Source organism: Chiloscyllium plagiosum, chromosome 1, assembly GCF_004010195.1.
Source record: "Chiloscyllium plagiosum isolate BGI_BamShark_2017 chromosome 1, ASM401019v2, whole genome shotgun sequence".
In the NCBI taxonomy this organism is placed as follows: domain Eukaryota; kingdom Metazoa; phylum Chordata; class Chondrichthyes; order Orectolobiformes; family Hemiscylliidae; genus Chiloscyllium; species Chiloscyllium plagiosum.
In genome coordinates this window covers 95,905,041-95,920,533 of record NC_057710.1, presented here as the reverse complement: position 1 = coordinate 95,920,533, position 15,493 = coordinate 95,905,041, and the positions used below count along the sequence as shown (strand labels likewise).

The following is a 15,493-nucleotide window of genomic DNA, read 5'->3' as shown; positions in this document are numbered from 1 at the left end:
AGAGTAGGTCAAGTTTTGCACCTTCTCTCGTAGGTACATCCACATACTGAATCAGAAAATTGTCTTGTACACACTTAAGAAATTCCTCTCCATTTAAACCTTTAACACTATGGCAGTCCCAGTCTATGTTTGGAAAGTTAATATCCCCTACTATAACCACCCTATTATTCTTACAGATAGCTGAGATCTCCTTATAAGTTTGTTTCTCAGTTTCCCTCTGACTATTGGGGGGTCTATAATGCAATCCCAATAAGGTGATCATCCCTTTCTTATTTCTCAGTTCCACCCAAATAACTTCCCTGGATGTATTTCCGGGAATATCCTCCCTCAGCTCAGCTGTAATGTTATCCCTTATCAAAAATGCCACTCCCCCTCCTCTCTTGCCTCCCTTTCTATCTTTCCTGTAGCATTTGTAACCTGGAACATTAAGCTGCCAGTCATGCCCATCCCTGAGCCATGTTTCTGTAATTGCTATGTCTGTTCCAACTTCAGAAAAATAAAATTCATAACTATATGATGATCTTAATTTAAAAATAACTTCCAGATTAAGAGTGACCAGTATATCTGGCTTCACAGCAAGTGTAATACCAATTTATTGCATAATTGAAAAGCATCTGCCTATTAGGTTCCCCAAGATATGTTATATATTTAACAGCATTATCTGTTATACCAAAACAAACGAATCTGCACAAAAGAATTTTACTTTGCATAATTCCTACATATCAGGCACCAAGGGAGTCAAATTAATTTTCCCCACCTGCAAATATCCTTTTATATTGGAGACATATTTAAGAATGGTTCAACTACTCAGGGTTACTGGAGTTATTTCAGGCATCACTAATATCCTTAGAATATGTTTGATGTCCAGTGGCAGATTTGACAGGAAGACAAAATGTTGATCAGCACGCTTGCTAATCTAGCTGCTGAGATAAACTATAAGCTCGTCTAATACACTGTGAGAGAAAAAAAATTCATCATGCCACAGGAGGGGAACCGATAAAAGCTTTTTGATGTTATACTTAAGGCACTCCTGGGTCAACATTGCACTCTTTATATATCACACCTCAATGTGCTTCATTAAACTGGCATTTGCTCCCCAGGAAAGCAAACATAGCAGGATAATGGAATTTGGCTTTCAAATTTCAATGAAGAAAACATTTCAGTTCTTTATATTTGTCATGCCTACTTACAATCAGGGGATAAAGCAAGCCTTACTGCTTTAAGTGCAGCACTCCTTCGAAGGGATAACTGATACAAGTATTTCCTCTTAGTCCTCTCCTATCGATTTGCAGCCTTAGTTGCAACATCCAAAATCTTACAAGTTTCCATAAGTTTTCTGACAAAATCTGGCTCTAGTGCACCATCTTTTCTAAATCATCTCCGATTTGACTTATTACTGGCCTGACATCCAGTTCTGGAAGGACAAATTATATCTAACTAAACACTTGCAATACCAAACCATTATCTTCAGCTCTTCCCACCAAGTTTACTCCTTAGCCACTATCCAAAGCTGAGCCGCACTTTACAACCTTAGCCTATTTGATGCTAAATGAGTTTCCAATTACATCCCTGTGTCATTATTCAGACTGCCTACCCTACTTTCACCTCCAAAAAATCACCCTACTCTACCTATTTCTAAGCTCAGTGCTGTTAAAATCCTGAAGTGCATTTTCACCTCCAGACTTGTCTATTCGACTACTTTTCACTTGCCATAAACTTGAAGCAAACTAAACTCTCAACTAATTCAGTCCACTAATCATCCTGTACTTGCTGACCTATATTGGCCTGCAGTCAGACAGTGCTTAAACGTTAAAATTCTCATTATTTCAAATCCTTGCATGGCCTCAGTTCTCTGCATTTCTGTAACCTCCTTTTGCCCTACAATCCTCAGAAATCTGCATTCCTCCAATGCCGGGTTGTTGTACATTCCCAATACATACCATTTTACGTCTGGTAGCCAAGCTTTCAGCTGTTTCAATTTTCAGCTTTGGAGTTCACCTGTTATTCTCTCTCTATTCAATTGTATTGCACAAGGAGGCTATTTGACTCGAAAGATTTGAAACATAGAAACGCAGAAAACTGGAGTAAGAGTAGGCCATTCAACTCTCTAAGCCTGTTCCACCATTCAATATGATCACGGCTGACCATCCAACTCTTTGCCCCTTGTGTTCTTTTTCATTTCTCCTCTGTCACTTTTATATTCAACCCAATACAGCATTGGAATAATTTGGATTTATAATGGATCATATCTTGCCTTGCATACGTTCAAAGTAAATGCTGATAGACAAATTTTTCATAAGACTAGAACAGGCAGCTAGGTCCAGGCGATGACTATCATTCAAGGATATTCTTTCACACACAGATTGAATCGAACATGATCATGTGGTTGTTAAATACTTGGACCCCAGATGACAAGTGAATGTCAGCTTATCAGAATTCTGTGCAATTATACCTACACTTATACTCTCCAAACAAATAAGCTGGTCTTGCGCTACCAGTGGAGACCAGGTGACTGACTAAAAATCCCAACTGGCCTCTGTTAATAGGCACCTAATACTTGGATGAGCTATGTGCTTTGTGCAGGTGAGTAGCCCTGCTGCCCAGTGATCCTACATCTTCAGAAAGAGCCCCAGAATGGGATGGAGCTTGGTAGCTGGTTCTGGGCTGGTGGTGTTATCCTGCCCACCTCTGATCTCAAGAGACATAGAAATCAAGCCCTAAGATTTACATCATTTACATACTGTATTTGCAAGTTCAATCAAGACAAAATTACAACTGATTCAGTCAGCTGCCTTGCTACACATCAAACTCTTAGCTTTCGGTTTTTAAAATGATATATTATTCCCTGTTGGAAATATGCTGAATCACTGTGTTAATGTGTCATTTGCTCCGGGAGTTAACAGAACTCAAAATTAATCTCAGCAAATAGCTCTAGTCCATGTATAATGTGCTTTCAGTATGATAATTTTGATCTTCATTAGTAACAGGAGAACATTATGTGCATCCAAATCTGATCTCCAGTGAAAACACTGTGTAATTAGAATTCATTAACCATATACAAGCATACAAGAGACTCAATGTGTATTTACGTGGTGCCTTCAACATTGTTTTGCATCTCAGGGGTTTCAGAGGAGCTTTAAAAAGCAAACTATGGACAGCCACATAGGCCAACATTAGGGTAGACGGTCAATTTTTTTAGTCAAAGTGGCAGATTTTAAGGAGGGCCTTAGAGGAGGAGGAACAATCACAGAGGCAAAGAAGTTTATCCAGTGCTGGATGTCAGACTGGCAGTGAAGTAGAGGTGGGTGTTGTCAACTCCACTGCATACCTGTCATTCTCCAGATGGCTGCAACTGCAGGAATGCTCAAGGCACAATTAAGGCGAAAACAGTTTGACAAAGTTGTGCTTTTGTGCCACTATGACAGCAATATGTACAGTGAAAGGAATACACTGCAGAAACTCAGCAAGGTTACATAAACAGCAACAACCTCCCTGCAACCTCCAGCATGAGGATGACTATGAGCTGCAATGTTGTGCACCAGCTGCTTTTAACTTATATTCCAATATCCTTGTTGAATCAGTTTCTCAGAAATATCACTTGGTAGCACAGAAATTGAATATATAAAAGACTGATAAAAAACATTGTTGAAACCTTTCACCTTGCTCTTATCGGGACAATTGTCAAGAAATACCAATGTCAAGGGAAAGCAACCATTTTGTACTGTATAAAAAACATTTGTTGGCAACATTTGGTCTCAAGAATATAGTTAAAATAAAAAGCTGTTAGTGACAAATCCACTCAGTTTGACCTAACTAAGAATCGTAGCTTTATTCTATCCTGCTCAAAGATGCACTAAAATGGCTCAGTAAACAGGAAAACAAGCCCATTCCTGTATGTGGATAAACCTCTCAGCTTCTCTTTTATAATCAAGATTATAGGCACCATTATCCAAATGACAATTGTTTTTAGGCATTTTCCAAACAATAATATAGAACACAGCAATTCATTACAGAAAGTTAAGAATCCTAAGAGATATCATAGGAATTGATCAACTCACTAAACCAGACTACAATAAGAGAGTTTAACACTGGCCTAAAATTCTTCCAATCTAAACTGCTAAACCAGAATTCAACACAGTCACTATGATTTAAGTTTAAAATCTTTTGTCACTGATGTGTAGCTCAATAGCTGCGTATTAAAACTGAGAAAAATATAATTCAACCCAGCAACTCATTAAATCTCTAAAACTGAGCACTTACCGCCCATTGTCTCGACCTACACCCCACACACGAATGCTGACAATTGGTTGAGAATGAAGAACAGTGCGATCCATGGGGTCAATTAGGTTCAACATATTATTTTCTAGTATGAGGTACATGTCTTTACCCTGAAATTCAACAATAATATAAATTATTTAAGACTGCTTGCCATTTCTCAGATTGTTCAACTTCATCATGCTACTAATAAAACATCAATAGCTTTAGACTTGTTTTATTGACATATGGAAATTATAATTGAGAGGTTATTGGAAACTCTTTATATAATGCATGTGCTTGTACATTTTCCTCTGTCTTGAGCTTCTTGTGCATCTACCTAAACTCTATCCTACTACTCACACCACACAGGTCCATGCTCATGAATTTCCACCACAAGCTTTTCTGGATATCTATTATCCTCTTCTCTTTTCAGAGGTTCCTTAAAACCCACCATGTCAAGGCATTTGGTCAGCTCTCCTTACATGTCCTTTATTGGTTCACTCCTTTTTGTCACCAACAGCTCAGTGAGGTACTTGAAATATTTTCCCGTTTCGTTCTCAACACTATAGAAACTTGTTGGTATAAATTAGATCCAAGTTTGGTGGGAAATGAAGTAGGTTTCTTTGTCCATAACAATATTTAAATTTGCTGTAACCAGAAACTAAAACTATTGTTTAGTTTTAATATCTCTTACCTCTCCCCAAATTCCAACTGTGTCCCTGATGTCATTTTTACAATAGGAGAGCTGCCGGATGCAGTTATTCACAGCAACACTGCTTTTTCCAGGTGCCAGGTCTTCCTCTGCCATTTCTACCCAACCCAGGGAACGTACAGCAAAACACTGCAATTGGAAATGAATATACAATACATCAATACAACAACTGAAAATGTCCACTAACACAATTAAAATTTAGTGCATCCCAATTAATTTGGTTAATTTGACTTTTTACAAGAAATAAATTAGTTTCATCAAGTACAATACACTGATATTATAGACTTCAGAACTTTAAAAACTGTTTATGGACTGAATAAATCAAAGATAAATTGTTAAACATGAATTGAAAGAAGTAGCAATAACTGTCTAGAATAACCTGTTCGTTCAGAAGAAAAATACAAAAGAAACTGTTATAAAAAGAGTGCAGCAACTGAGGAGAAGCTCCTGGGAGTGAAGGGTAACACTTACTTAATATTCTGCTGCCTCATGACAAATGGGCATTTAGACCTGCCTTCAGAAATAACGTTCTGAAGTAAAGGGGTTAATTGCAGGAAAATACTGTTTTAAACAGACAGCTCACTCTGAATGTAACAAGGAATAAAGCAGCTATTTTTGATAACAGGGCAAGCTGCTGACTTGAAGTCCCTGAAAGCGTAATCAATGTTGGGGATGAAAGAATCTAAAGGATATCAATAATGCCACATTGCTAACTTGAAAGAGAGAAAATTGCATAAGAATCCAACACAAGAACAACTCACAACAAAACTTAGAACAACAATGTAGAAGGATGAACCCCGTAAACTCCCAGAGAGAGACTATATTGGTTGATTTGGATTAATTAGGTAACATCTAAGTTGGGTCGCAAGCTTATAATTGCTAACTTGACGTGTCTTAAGAAAGTTTAAATTACTGTTCAGTACAATTGTGAGATTTCTTAATAAGTATCTTGTTCTGGATAAATCACCGCAACACCACGGGTAAAAACTTCCTTATATCAGCCGTGCTACCAAGCTGGTTCAGATTTGCATCATATTGGAAGACACAGTCAATAAATGTCATTCAGAGCTATTAATACATTCTTAAATGCCTCAGTGATCAAAGAAAAAGCATCAGTTGTAACAAGACAAATAATGAGATGCACAGGAGTAATTGAGGACTGACAGAATGAAACTTTAACATTTTAGAGCGAGACAAAATTGCTTTTAACCAGTTTGAGAATAGAACATTCCTTAGAGCTCCATGTGAAATCTGTCGGTAATGAAATCAATTTAACAAACTGACTGTCCAGTCCCAACAAGTAAAACAATAGCACATCGCACAGACTGTAACATAATGTATGATTCCCCATTTCAAAAGAAACTGTTGGGGCAGAATGCCCTTTGGCTGGTTAGTCGTTCCAGTCGATGCAGAGACAAGTGTGACTGGCAAGTACACCCAGCACTCTTGAGCATCAGGATTATTCCCTTTCTTGATAAAATTGTATTTATAACCCTGAGCTAAATAATAAATTATTTTAACGATACTACTGGTGGAATGAAATTAGAAATTCTTTTGGGAGCAAGTCTTATGCAAGGCAAATTACTCTGTTTTTACAATTAACTATTGAAGTCAAATTTCACTATTTATTGCAAAACATCTCGCTATTGATCTGCCAGTTTTTTCAACTTTGTCTGCTAACTATTAAGTATTTTTGGAAATACAATTTTAGATGATTGGTAGGTGTGAAAGGAGATACTTTGAATGCATGTCCTTTGTCACAACTATTCTAAATGGTTGCACTTCTGTAACAATAGTGCTGTAAAAGACACAACTAATTTGTTTCAAAATGGGAAAGATATTGCTCCAGCCAAAGCTTGGCTCATGATACCGAACCAATGGCATTGGTCCAAGATTCCAAAATACTCATGCAGTTCACAATGAATTATTTTTAATTTTAATGGATGTAGTAACTTTCTAAAATAGCATCTTCAATAATTTAGGAGCATGAATAAATCCATTCAATGTTATTAAAGGTAAAATATGAACATTACAAAAAAAAAGTTCTTCAAAGTTGACTCCAAGAATTGAACATGCTTTTAAGAAACATGCACTTCAGTGGAATGCAAAAGAACTCTTTGTGTCAGGATGAAAACAAGACTTTTATCAAATTCTGCTGTATTTGGGCAGCTTGTTCATTCCTTCCTCCATAAAAAGAAAACTACTGTGCTAGTCTTCTAACACATTTAAATATGACAATATAGCTATGTATCTAAATATCACAGAATGATTACAGCAGATGATTGTCATGGCTCTCCAAAGGTGTATCTCTAAAAATATTTTTGTAAAGTTCTTTTATCATGTGACACGATGCCACAGAATGGGTTTATATTCAAGACAGAAGTGGTCAAGGAGAAGCCAAAATCAAGAACTGTCTTTAGGCTTGGACTTCGATTATATATTAATGCCAAATGTTGCTATATATAGCAATCAAAGCTATACCAAACTCTGATCTTAGAGTTGTAATCTTCACGTGTTCATCATGACCATGTGCTCCTAAGACTCTTTTTCCATTCTCGACTGTAGCCTAGTTTATAGTTTAGTCCAGCTTTAACACTATCTATGTATGCTCAATGATGTGTAGCTGTGTGACATTGTTACAAGGTTACACCAAGGTCTTGAAGAACTTGCATAACAGATTTGGACTGGAATACGAAGGGAGTTTTGTCAGAGGTACAATTCCCAAAAAGATCATTGACACCTTAGGGTGCCAAGAAATTATATAAAAGAAACTATGTATAAGTAACTGAAGTTTGTTGAGGGTCTACAGAATTAATTTACACTGTCTCACAGAACGTGAAATAATATGAGTATTTAGACAGTTAAATATGTGAGGAATGCGACAGAATATGATCATTTTTCCTCAGCCTGCAATTTCAGACATAACTAGAGCACTAATAGGGGAGAAAGAAAACATATTCTCTGCAGGAATTTCTAAACAATTGTAACAGATATTGGTCCAGAATAGATTAGTGAAATATTTTTGATTATAGTAGAGCACTACATGGTTATGTAGAATAGAATTAGTATTTGATTACATATGAATTATATTGAGCCAGTTGATCTGTTAAGTCAAAATGGTGGAAAAAAACCTGCAACAATAGGCTGGCGTTTTAATCACCAATACGCATTAAAAAAAACATTTCTGTCCTTGTTTTGTGGGAAACACTGCCAGTGGTGGACCTTATCCAGTCTTGCCACTTAAATAAAATTCCAGGATTGATCCAGTGACAAAGGATCAGCAACACATATCCCATTTGGGGCGGTGTTCGACTTGGAGGTGTACTTGGAGATAATGTTCCCATATCATTGCTACTTGTGTCAATCTTGGTGATAGAGATTACAGAAGAGGAAGGTAAAATAAAGCTTGACAAGTTGCTGCAAGGAATCCTGTGCATCATACATGCTGTAGGCAGAATCTGATGTAAAGGTTGGAAAATATATCCATTGGAAGGTGCGTCAATCTGGGAAATTGCATTGTTCCATATTGTATTAAGTTACAAAGAATTCTGGTTGTGCTAATGCAGAGGGATTAGTGAATATTCATTCACACGTCCAGCTTGAATTTTGGAAATTATGAAGAAGTTTCAAAGAGTCAAGATAATCCCCTTGCTAACACACAGTGCCTCCACTGCTCTTGTGGCCTGTGTATTTAAAAGGCTAGACCAATTATGTTTCTGGGCAACAGAGACCCATTAGACAGTGATAGTAGGGAGATCAGCAATGGCATTGTTGTTGAAGGCCAGGGAAGAAAGCTCAGTTTTCTTTTATTCAAGATGTTGATTTCTTGACTTCTATGGTAGAAATGTTACCGAGGTGCGAAGGAATATCTGAGTCTGTGGCGATTGGCCTCTAACAACCACTTCTTTTGGACTCCACATTCGTTGGTACTAAGCATCATACTGGTACTGGAATGGATTGGAGAGTGAAGAAGTGCTCAGGTAGTTGCAGACTTCCAAAGTTTAGTTGTGTCTAATGCATTCAGTCTGCAAAGAGACTAAGAGCTGGGGAACTGCCATATTCTTATTTAAATGCAAGCAAAAAAGTGCTTTTGTTACAAATTTGAGTTTCAAAAAAGTCTCCCATATGTCTACATTCTGACTTTAGTGTCTTACCAAAGCTGAGAATACATTGTTGTAATATTGAAGTTGCTGCTAAAGATAAAGGGAACTGAAGGGAATAGCTGGAAGAATCAATATGGAACTAAAAGGATTCACTGCAGATATTGCTACTTCAAAAATACGTTAAAACCAAACATCACAGGTGGTATAAAATAGCTGAGAGGTTGCAATTGCACAATACTGCCATCAAGTGGTCATGATTTAGAAATGCCGGTGTTGGACTGGGGTGTACAAAGTTAAAAATCACACAACACCAGGTTATAGTCCAACAGGTTTAATTGGAACACACTAGCTTTTGGAGCGACGCTCCTTCATCAGGTGATAGTGGAGGGCTCGATCGTAACACAGAATTTATAGCAAAACTTTGCAGTGTGATGTAACTGAAATTATATATTGAAAAATTGATTGTCTGTTAAGCTTTTCATCTGTTACAATACAGTGATAGTTTCACTTCTTTCATGTGTAAATCACAAAACCTTTTTTTTAAAAGGAGCGTCGCTCCGAAAGCTAGTGTGCTTCCAATTAAATCTGTTGGACTATAACCTGGTGTTGTGTTATTTTTAACTTAGCCATCAAGTGGGTATTTGTCAAAGCCAGTGGGCCAGAGTTTGTTGTAGGAGAGTAAGCCATTGAGAATGCTACGAGTTTTCCTTCGCATCACCAGCAGCTGAAATTCCAGGCCTGTCATAGCACACCAAGGGAAATAGAGCAGTTGGGGCCTCCGATAGAACATCTTCTCAACTAGTGGGAACTAAGGACTGGGGACTAAATACAGGAAGGATAGAGAAGACGATGACTTAAAGAAAATTAATTCCATGTCAAATCAGTAATTGAAAGAGAAGCAAATAAACTAAAACAAGGGATGAAAAGACTGCATAAAGAGGAGAGAAAGGAAAAGGGAAAACATTTTAAAATTTACCAAAAAATTCAAAACCTGACGGGATGGGGTTCCACGCTCGTAACAGTTAATGCTTAGCGTCAGAGGTTGATTGGCAGCAATTTTCAGTTTGTTAAAAGGTTCTTGTGCTCATAGCTACCCTCAATATTTGTGGCTGGTTTCATTCATACCTACCATATAAATACAGCAGCTACAAATACAGCAGCTTCATGCCATCCAATGCATGCAAAGCTGAGGCAGACAACAAATGGCATTCTGCAAAGTTGGATCTTTGCAAATGGTGGAGTAGGCCAACTTGGAAAGATCCCTTTCAGCATTCACATCTAAGTTTGCATCTTCTCCTCACTTCGAGTTGCTGTATCAGTTACACTCAATTAACAGCTAGTCCAGTAGTCTGGTTGTTCCTTTAACAGCAATTTCTCACTCAATATTTAACAAGGAGATGGTGATATGTCTGTCCACAAACTACAAAATTTAATTTACAGCTTTATTCAATATTGTCAAGTTTGGCCATTTCGGGGATCAGCATTCCCATATTATATCAGTTCATAATCACAAGCTTAACATCACAACTCCTGATCTTTCAATTATGGAGCTCTTAGCAAAACAAACTTCCATTACAAAAAATTCATAGAATAAAGTGAAAGCTACAAATAGGGCTCGATGTTTCACTGAATAGAACTCACAAGGCCAATTTGTAACATACTACATTTACAAATAGGCAGCCTGTTTTCATTTAGCCCATTTTTCTGAAAAGTAGGGATACATTTTTGCTTGAAGTGGCTGCCAGTGTAGTCCAGGAGTACAGTTGATGTTTAAGGTATATAGTCACTTAGTGAACAGCAGTTTTCCTTGCCTCATTCTCAAGTTACTTTGTAATAGAAGCAGTGATTGAGTATACTCTCCAATTCCATTGCACAAGTACACTTGGTCCAAGTTTGAGTTTTAGAGTCAGAGTCATACAGCATGGAAGCAGACTCTTCAGTCCAACTTGTCCAGGCTTCCCATAAATGAAAAATTAGAGGAGACGTTATCAAATACAAACAACTTGACCTTGCAAAAAAGACAGTGACAACTTTATTTAAGAGGAACATTAAAATACATGTTTCAATAATACAAAGTTAATATAAATTTTGAACACAGAGAGAAGAGATATATGCTACTACATAAGACCTTAAGTTAGTTAGTTTATCTTCAAGGTAGGATCATCTTGACAATGGCTAAATATTTGATAAAATATACTCTTAAGGTCTTGAATTCCAGACTAAGCCAACTTTCTCTATGCTTTTTCAGCAAATGAATTATCAGTCACTAATTCAGCTGGTAGCTGACATCTACAATAAAGATTCTGTACTTTTAGGAAAATAGCTGCCGTTTTACTATTTAATGGGCAGAGATCCCACTTTGCTGAGATTAATAGAAATCTACATTCAGCCGAGTCAAGATGAAATTCAGATCTTCAGTCAGGTATCGGAATTTATTTTCTTTAAGAAATTAATTTGATTGTTTACACATTTTGAAATAATTTGCAAATTATTCTATCACTTTTTGTCCATTATATATATGCTTACTCAGGTAAGATTAAGAGATCCGAATGGAGGCGGAACCTGTGTTATTGATGCAACAAATGGCTCTGTCTGATTGACACTTGTATAGAGTTGACGAACAGAAACTTGTTTCAAAGAGGATTTCTGAATGAGTGCTTTCTCCTCTCAGCATTTCAGGATTTGCAATTGTCACAATGTGACAGTGACCACAGCTGCCACATAGAGGACAAACCCTACTTCACCAGCTACAGGGAGTCACCTGCTCCAACCCAGCTTTTCCATACCCTGCTGATCACCAACAAGAAATGTCTGGTCCATCCACCTCTGAACTCTCCCCCTTTGCAAATCAGATTCCATAGGCTGGATTTAGTTATATTTTTACACAATTCTTTTGGGAATACTAAAAGAAGATGTAAAGTCAATTATTGGTTTGGCGCCATTCTTCATTTTCATAATAGCAAGCATATACAAAAGGATCAGAAAGGGAGATTATTGCTAGTATATAAACAATGCCTGTTCTTCTCTCTCCATCTTTTGCAATGAATGTGAGAAGGAGCATGTACAAAAATATTTGGTACAGATTTTTTAAAAATAACAAAAATTAATCAATAGTGGACATTTAAGATTTGTTTTGTTTGTGACCATATTTTAATACAGAATAATACAGGCACGGAAAGGAGCCATTCGCCCCATAGTGCTTGCACCAGGTCTGTTACTTAGTGCCAATTTCTTGCCATTTCTCCATATTCCTGCACACCATTACTGACAGTTAGTAAACTGGAATCCATTTCTCTTGGCCAAATGCTTTCCTTTGGCGTGTAGTGACAGACAGGAGTTTAACTTTCCATAACATCGTACTTCACTGACATCACTGTTCAGAAGACTCTTTTACAATCATTGACTCTCAACAGTTTGGAAGCAGGCCTTTCAGCCCACTGAGTCCATCCTGACCTCTGAAGAGCATCCCACGTGCACCCACCACTGCATTTTCCATGGCTAGTCCACCTAGCCTGCACATCATCCGACTGTGGAAGGAATCACATGCAAATACAGGGAGAATATGCAAAGTCCATATGGACAATCACCTGAACGTGAAATCAAATCCAGGTCCCTGGCGTAGTGAGGTAGCAGTGCTAACCACTGAGCCACCATGCCGCCTTTTTGGAAGAGATAGCTCCGTATTCCTACATAATTCTGCCAATTTTAATATGAACGTGTCTGTACATATATCACCACTGAATGACGAAACTCTCATCAGTTAATGATCTTTCATTCTAACAGAATCAATTGTGACTGTTCGGATTATAGTTTGAAGTAACTTAATATTGTACATTATGCAGCTTAAATACAATTATGGATTTTTTAAAGAAGAAACCAGATGCTATAATGCACAGGAAAATGTAACAATTTTTGAAGCAAAAGTGAGAACAATGAACTTGATAAAATAATGACAGACTGCTTGACTCACTAAATGAGCCATCCACTCGCAAAGTGTCACTGGTGACTGTAATGCACTGAAATCAACCAAAACCCATGATACCATTCAATCCAATTACAGCCTTGCATTTTGTATACCTTAAAAAAGTAATGTCAGATTTCATGCAAATCGGAAATGTATTATGTACATGTGAAATTGGAAAGTTACAGCATAAAATAATACATTTATAAACTAACCATATGGACATTTAAAAAAAGATCACTTTTGACATTTTCTCTAAAGTAAAAGGCACTCATACTGAATTCATAAATAACTGCTGCATTATTTATCCGCAATCCTTTTCCAAGGCAGCAAGTGCATTTTAATGCTATCGTTGGCACTTAGCCAAAATTCTGCTGCAGATGCCCATCCTTGAGTCAGGCACTGCAGTCTGTGGCAGCAATATTTCAGTCTAGCAGACTTAGAGCTGGCAGTAGGAAAAACACCATCCTCTTTTGACAGTCAGGGATGATCAGTAAATCTGACTCAATTTTTCAGCACCAATTTTGCTCTAACCTCATGGAGAAATCAAGATGCATAGATAACTTTGGGATCAAAGCTGCAAGGAAACACAAGTAAAGTTGTACTGAAACATGCTACTAACCATTAATACACAGCTAGGTCAGGACCTTCTCCCCCATTACTTTTTGAAAATCTTATCATAAGTTAATCTCCCTCCTTCTGGAACTAGTGTCATACACAGCTTTACAAGTCTTCGTTATAATGTGACAACTTTGTATCTATCAATACTATTTGAGTTTAGTAGCGTCAGTTGGTGCCAGATATCAAGTCTACTGCTGGCATCTTCTAGAGATGACTTCATACCTCCCAATGGCTATTTACATAATGCCACAATTCAGGACTGCAACATTGATATGCACTTGTGATCCAAATGGAACATTCACATCTTCCCCAAGTATACCCCAAATGCTTTACCAATCTTTTCAATGGCAGACTTGATAAGGGCAGCCTGAAGTGAATCATTACGTTGCTTTACCTTTCAGTGAATGAACATATCACTATGATTGAAGTCATCTTGTTCAATAGGTACAGCTTGTCCATCCAGAGGAATGGATGATAGTGAACATGTTGTCCTGCCCCACATCAATGAATTGTGTGGCTGGACTAAAACTGATACCCTTCCTGTGTTCTGGTTCTCAGCCTGGTGAAAATGTGCCATCACCATCTGCTGTTTAAAAAAACCTGTCTGACCTTGCAGAATGTACTGAGCCCAGCAGACTGCTGATGTCTGTTTTTTTATGATTTATATTTATAACCAGATAAGAATGTTGATACTGGATATACTGCTTTACAATCCTAGCAATGAATGCAGTCAAACATTTTCTCAAAATAGGATTCTGAATAGTCAAACATATTGTAACATCTAATTGTACTTAATTCATGCTACAAAAAACAAAATAGGGTAACAATCCTACTAAGGGTTAAGGTAATACACCAGAGGAAAGAATCTTTGATCAAAAGGTCAAAATGCAAAATCAGCAAGGGTGGAGTCAAGAAATACTGAGGGGGGAATAAACAAACTCCAGTGGTACAGCAAACATTTTGCTAACTGGCATCTGTGGGATCAGGACCTGTGCTGGTTGATCAAATATTCTGGTTGATCAAAAGGCCAACATAATATAAAACATACACCAAATAACAGAAACATGATGCAGCTTGCATACACACTTATACTTTATTTACAATATAATTCACTGAAATAATAAAGCAACTTCGCCTTAAATAAAACTTACCGGCAAAGAGTCTTCTCACTCACTCCCTCAACTGACTACTTGGGCCATTGTGGAGATTGCACTAATACAGTCAACTTCCGTTATTTAGGTTTACTTTGCCGGTTTGATTGAGAATGCTAGTTCATAAGGTGCCAGTTAAAACAAAGTTTGCTGTATCAATATTGGGTATGGTATAAATCAGAAAATTAGAAATGTATATAATGTGGGGTATGCAATAATAATGGGTGACTTCATGTGCATTTGAATTAGGTTAACCAAGTCAGCATTAATGCTGTGGAGGATGAATTTCTGGAATGTGTACAGAGGAACCTCGATTATCCAGCATTCAATTATCTGAATATCGGATTGTCTGGCAAGATCACAAGGTCCCGATACTTGGCTAAACAATGTTATCTGGCATCCGATTATCCAGAATTCGATTAATCGAATGAAATACTCTCCGGATAATCGAGGTTCCTCTATACTGGATTGATTTTAGGGGCATTTGTTAAGCAGCTGAAAATGTGTTGCTGGAAAAGCGCAGCAGGTCAGGCAGCATCCAAGGAGCAGGAGAATCGTCGTTTCGGGCATGAGCCCTTCTTCAGGAATGAGGAAAGTGTGTCCAGCAGACTAAGATAAAAGGTAGGGAGGAGGGACTTAGGGGAGGGGCTTTGGAAATGCGATAGGTGGAAGGAGGTCAAGGTGAGGG

At 37.6% G+C, this 15,493-nt stretch overlaps 1 protein-coding gene across 11 annotated transcripts in view; it reads right to left on the bottom strand.

Moving 5' to 3' along the window:
• apbb2b (amyloid beta (A4) precursor protein-binding, family B, member 2b) overlaps window positions 1–15,493 on the bottom strand; it is a 265,952-nt gene that overhangs the window by 55,441 nt on the left and 195,018 nt on the right. For all 11 annotated transcript variants that reach the window (XM_043692343.1, XM_043692335.1, XM_043692372.1 and 8 more), the window contains 2 exons: window positions 4,952–5,098; window positions 4,261–4,388 (listed from right to left, as the gene is read on the bottom strand). In XM_043692343.1, the coding sequence (XP_043548278.1) occupies window positions 4,261–4,388; window positions 4,952–5,098 (275 nt within the window). The remainder of the gene's footprint in view (window positions 1–4,260; window positions 4,389–4,951; window positions 5,099–15,493) is intronic.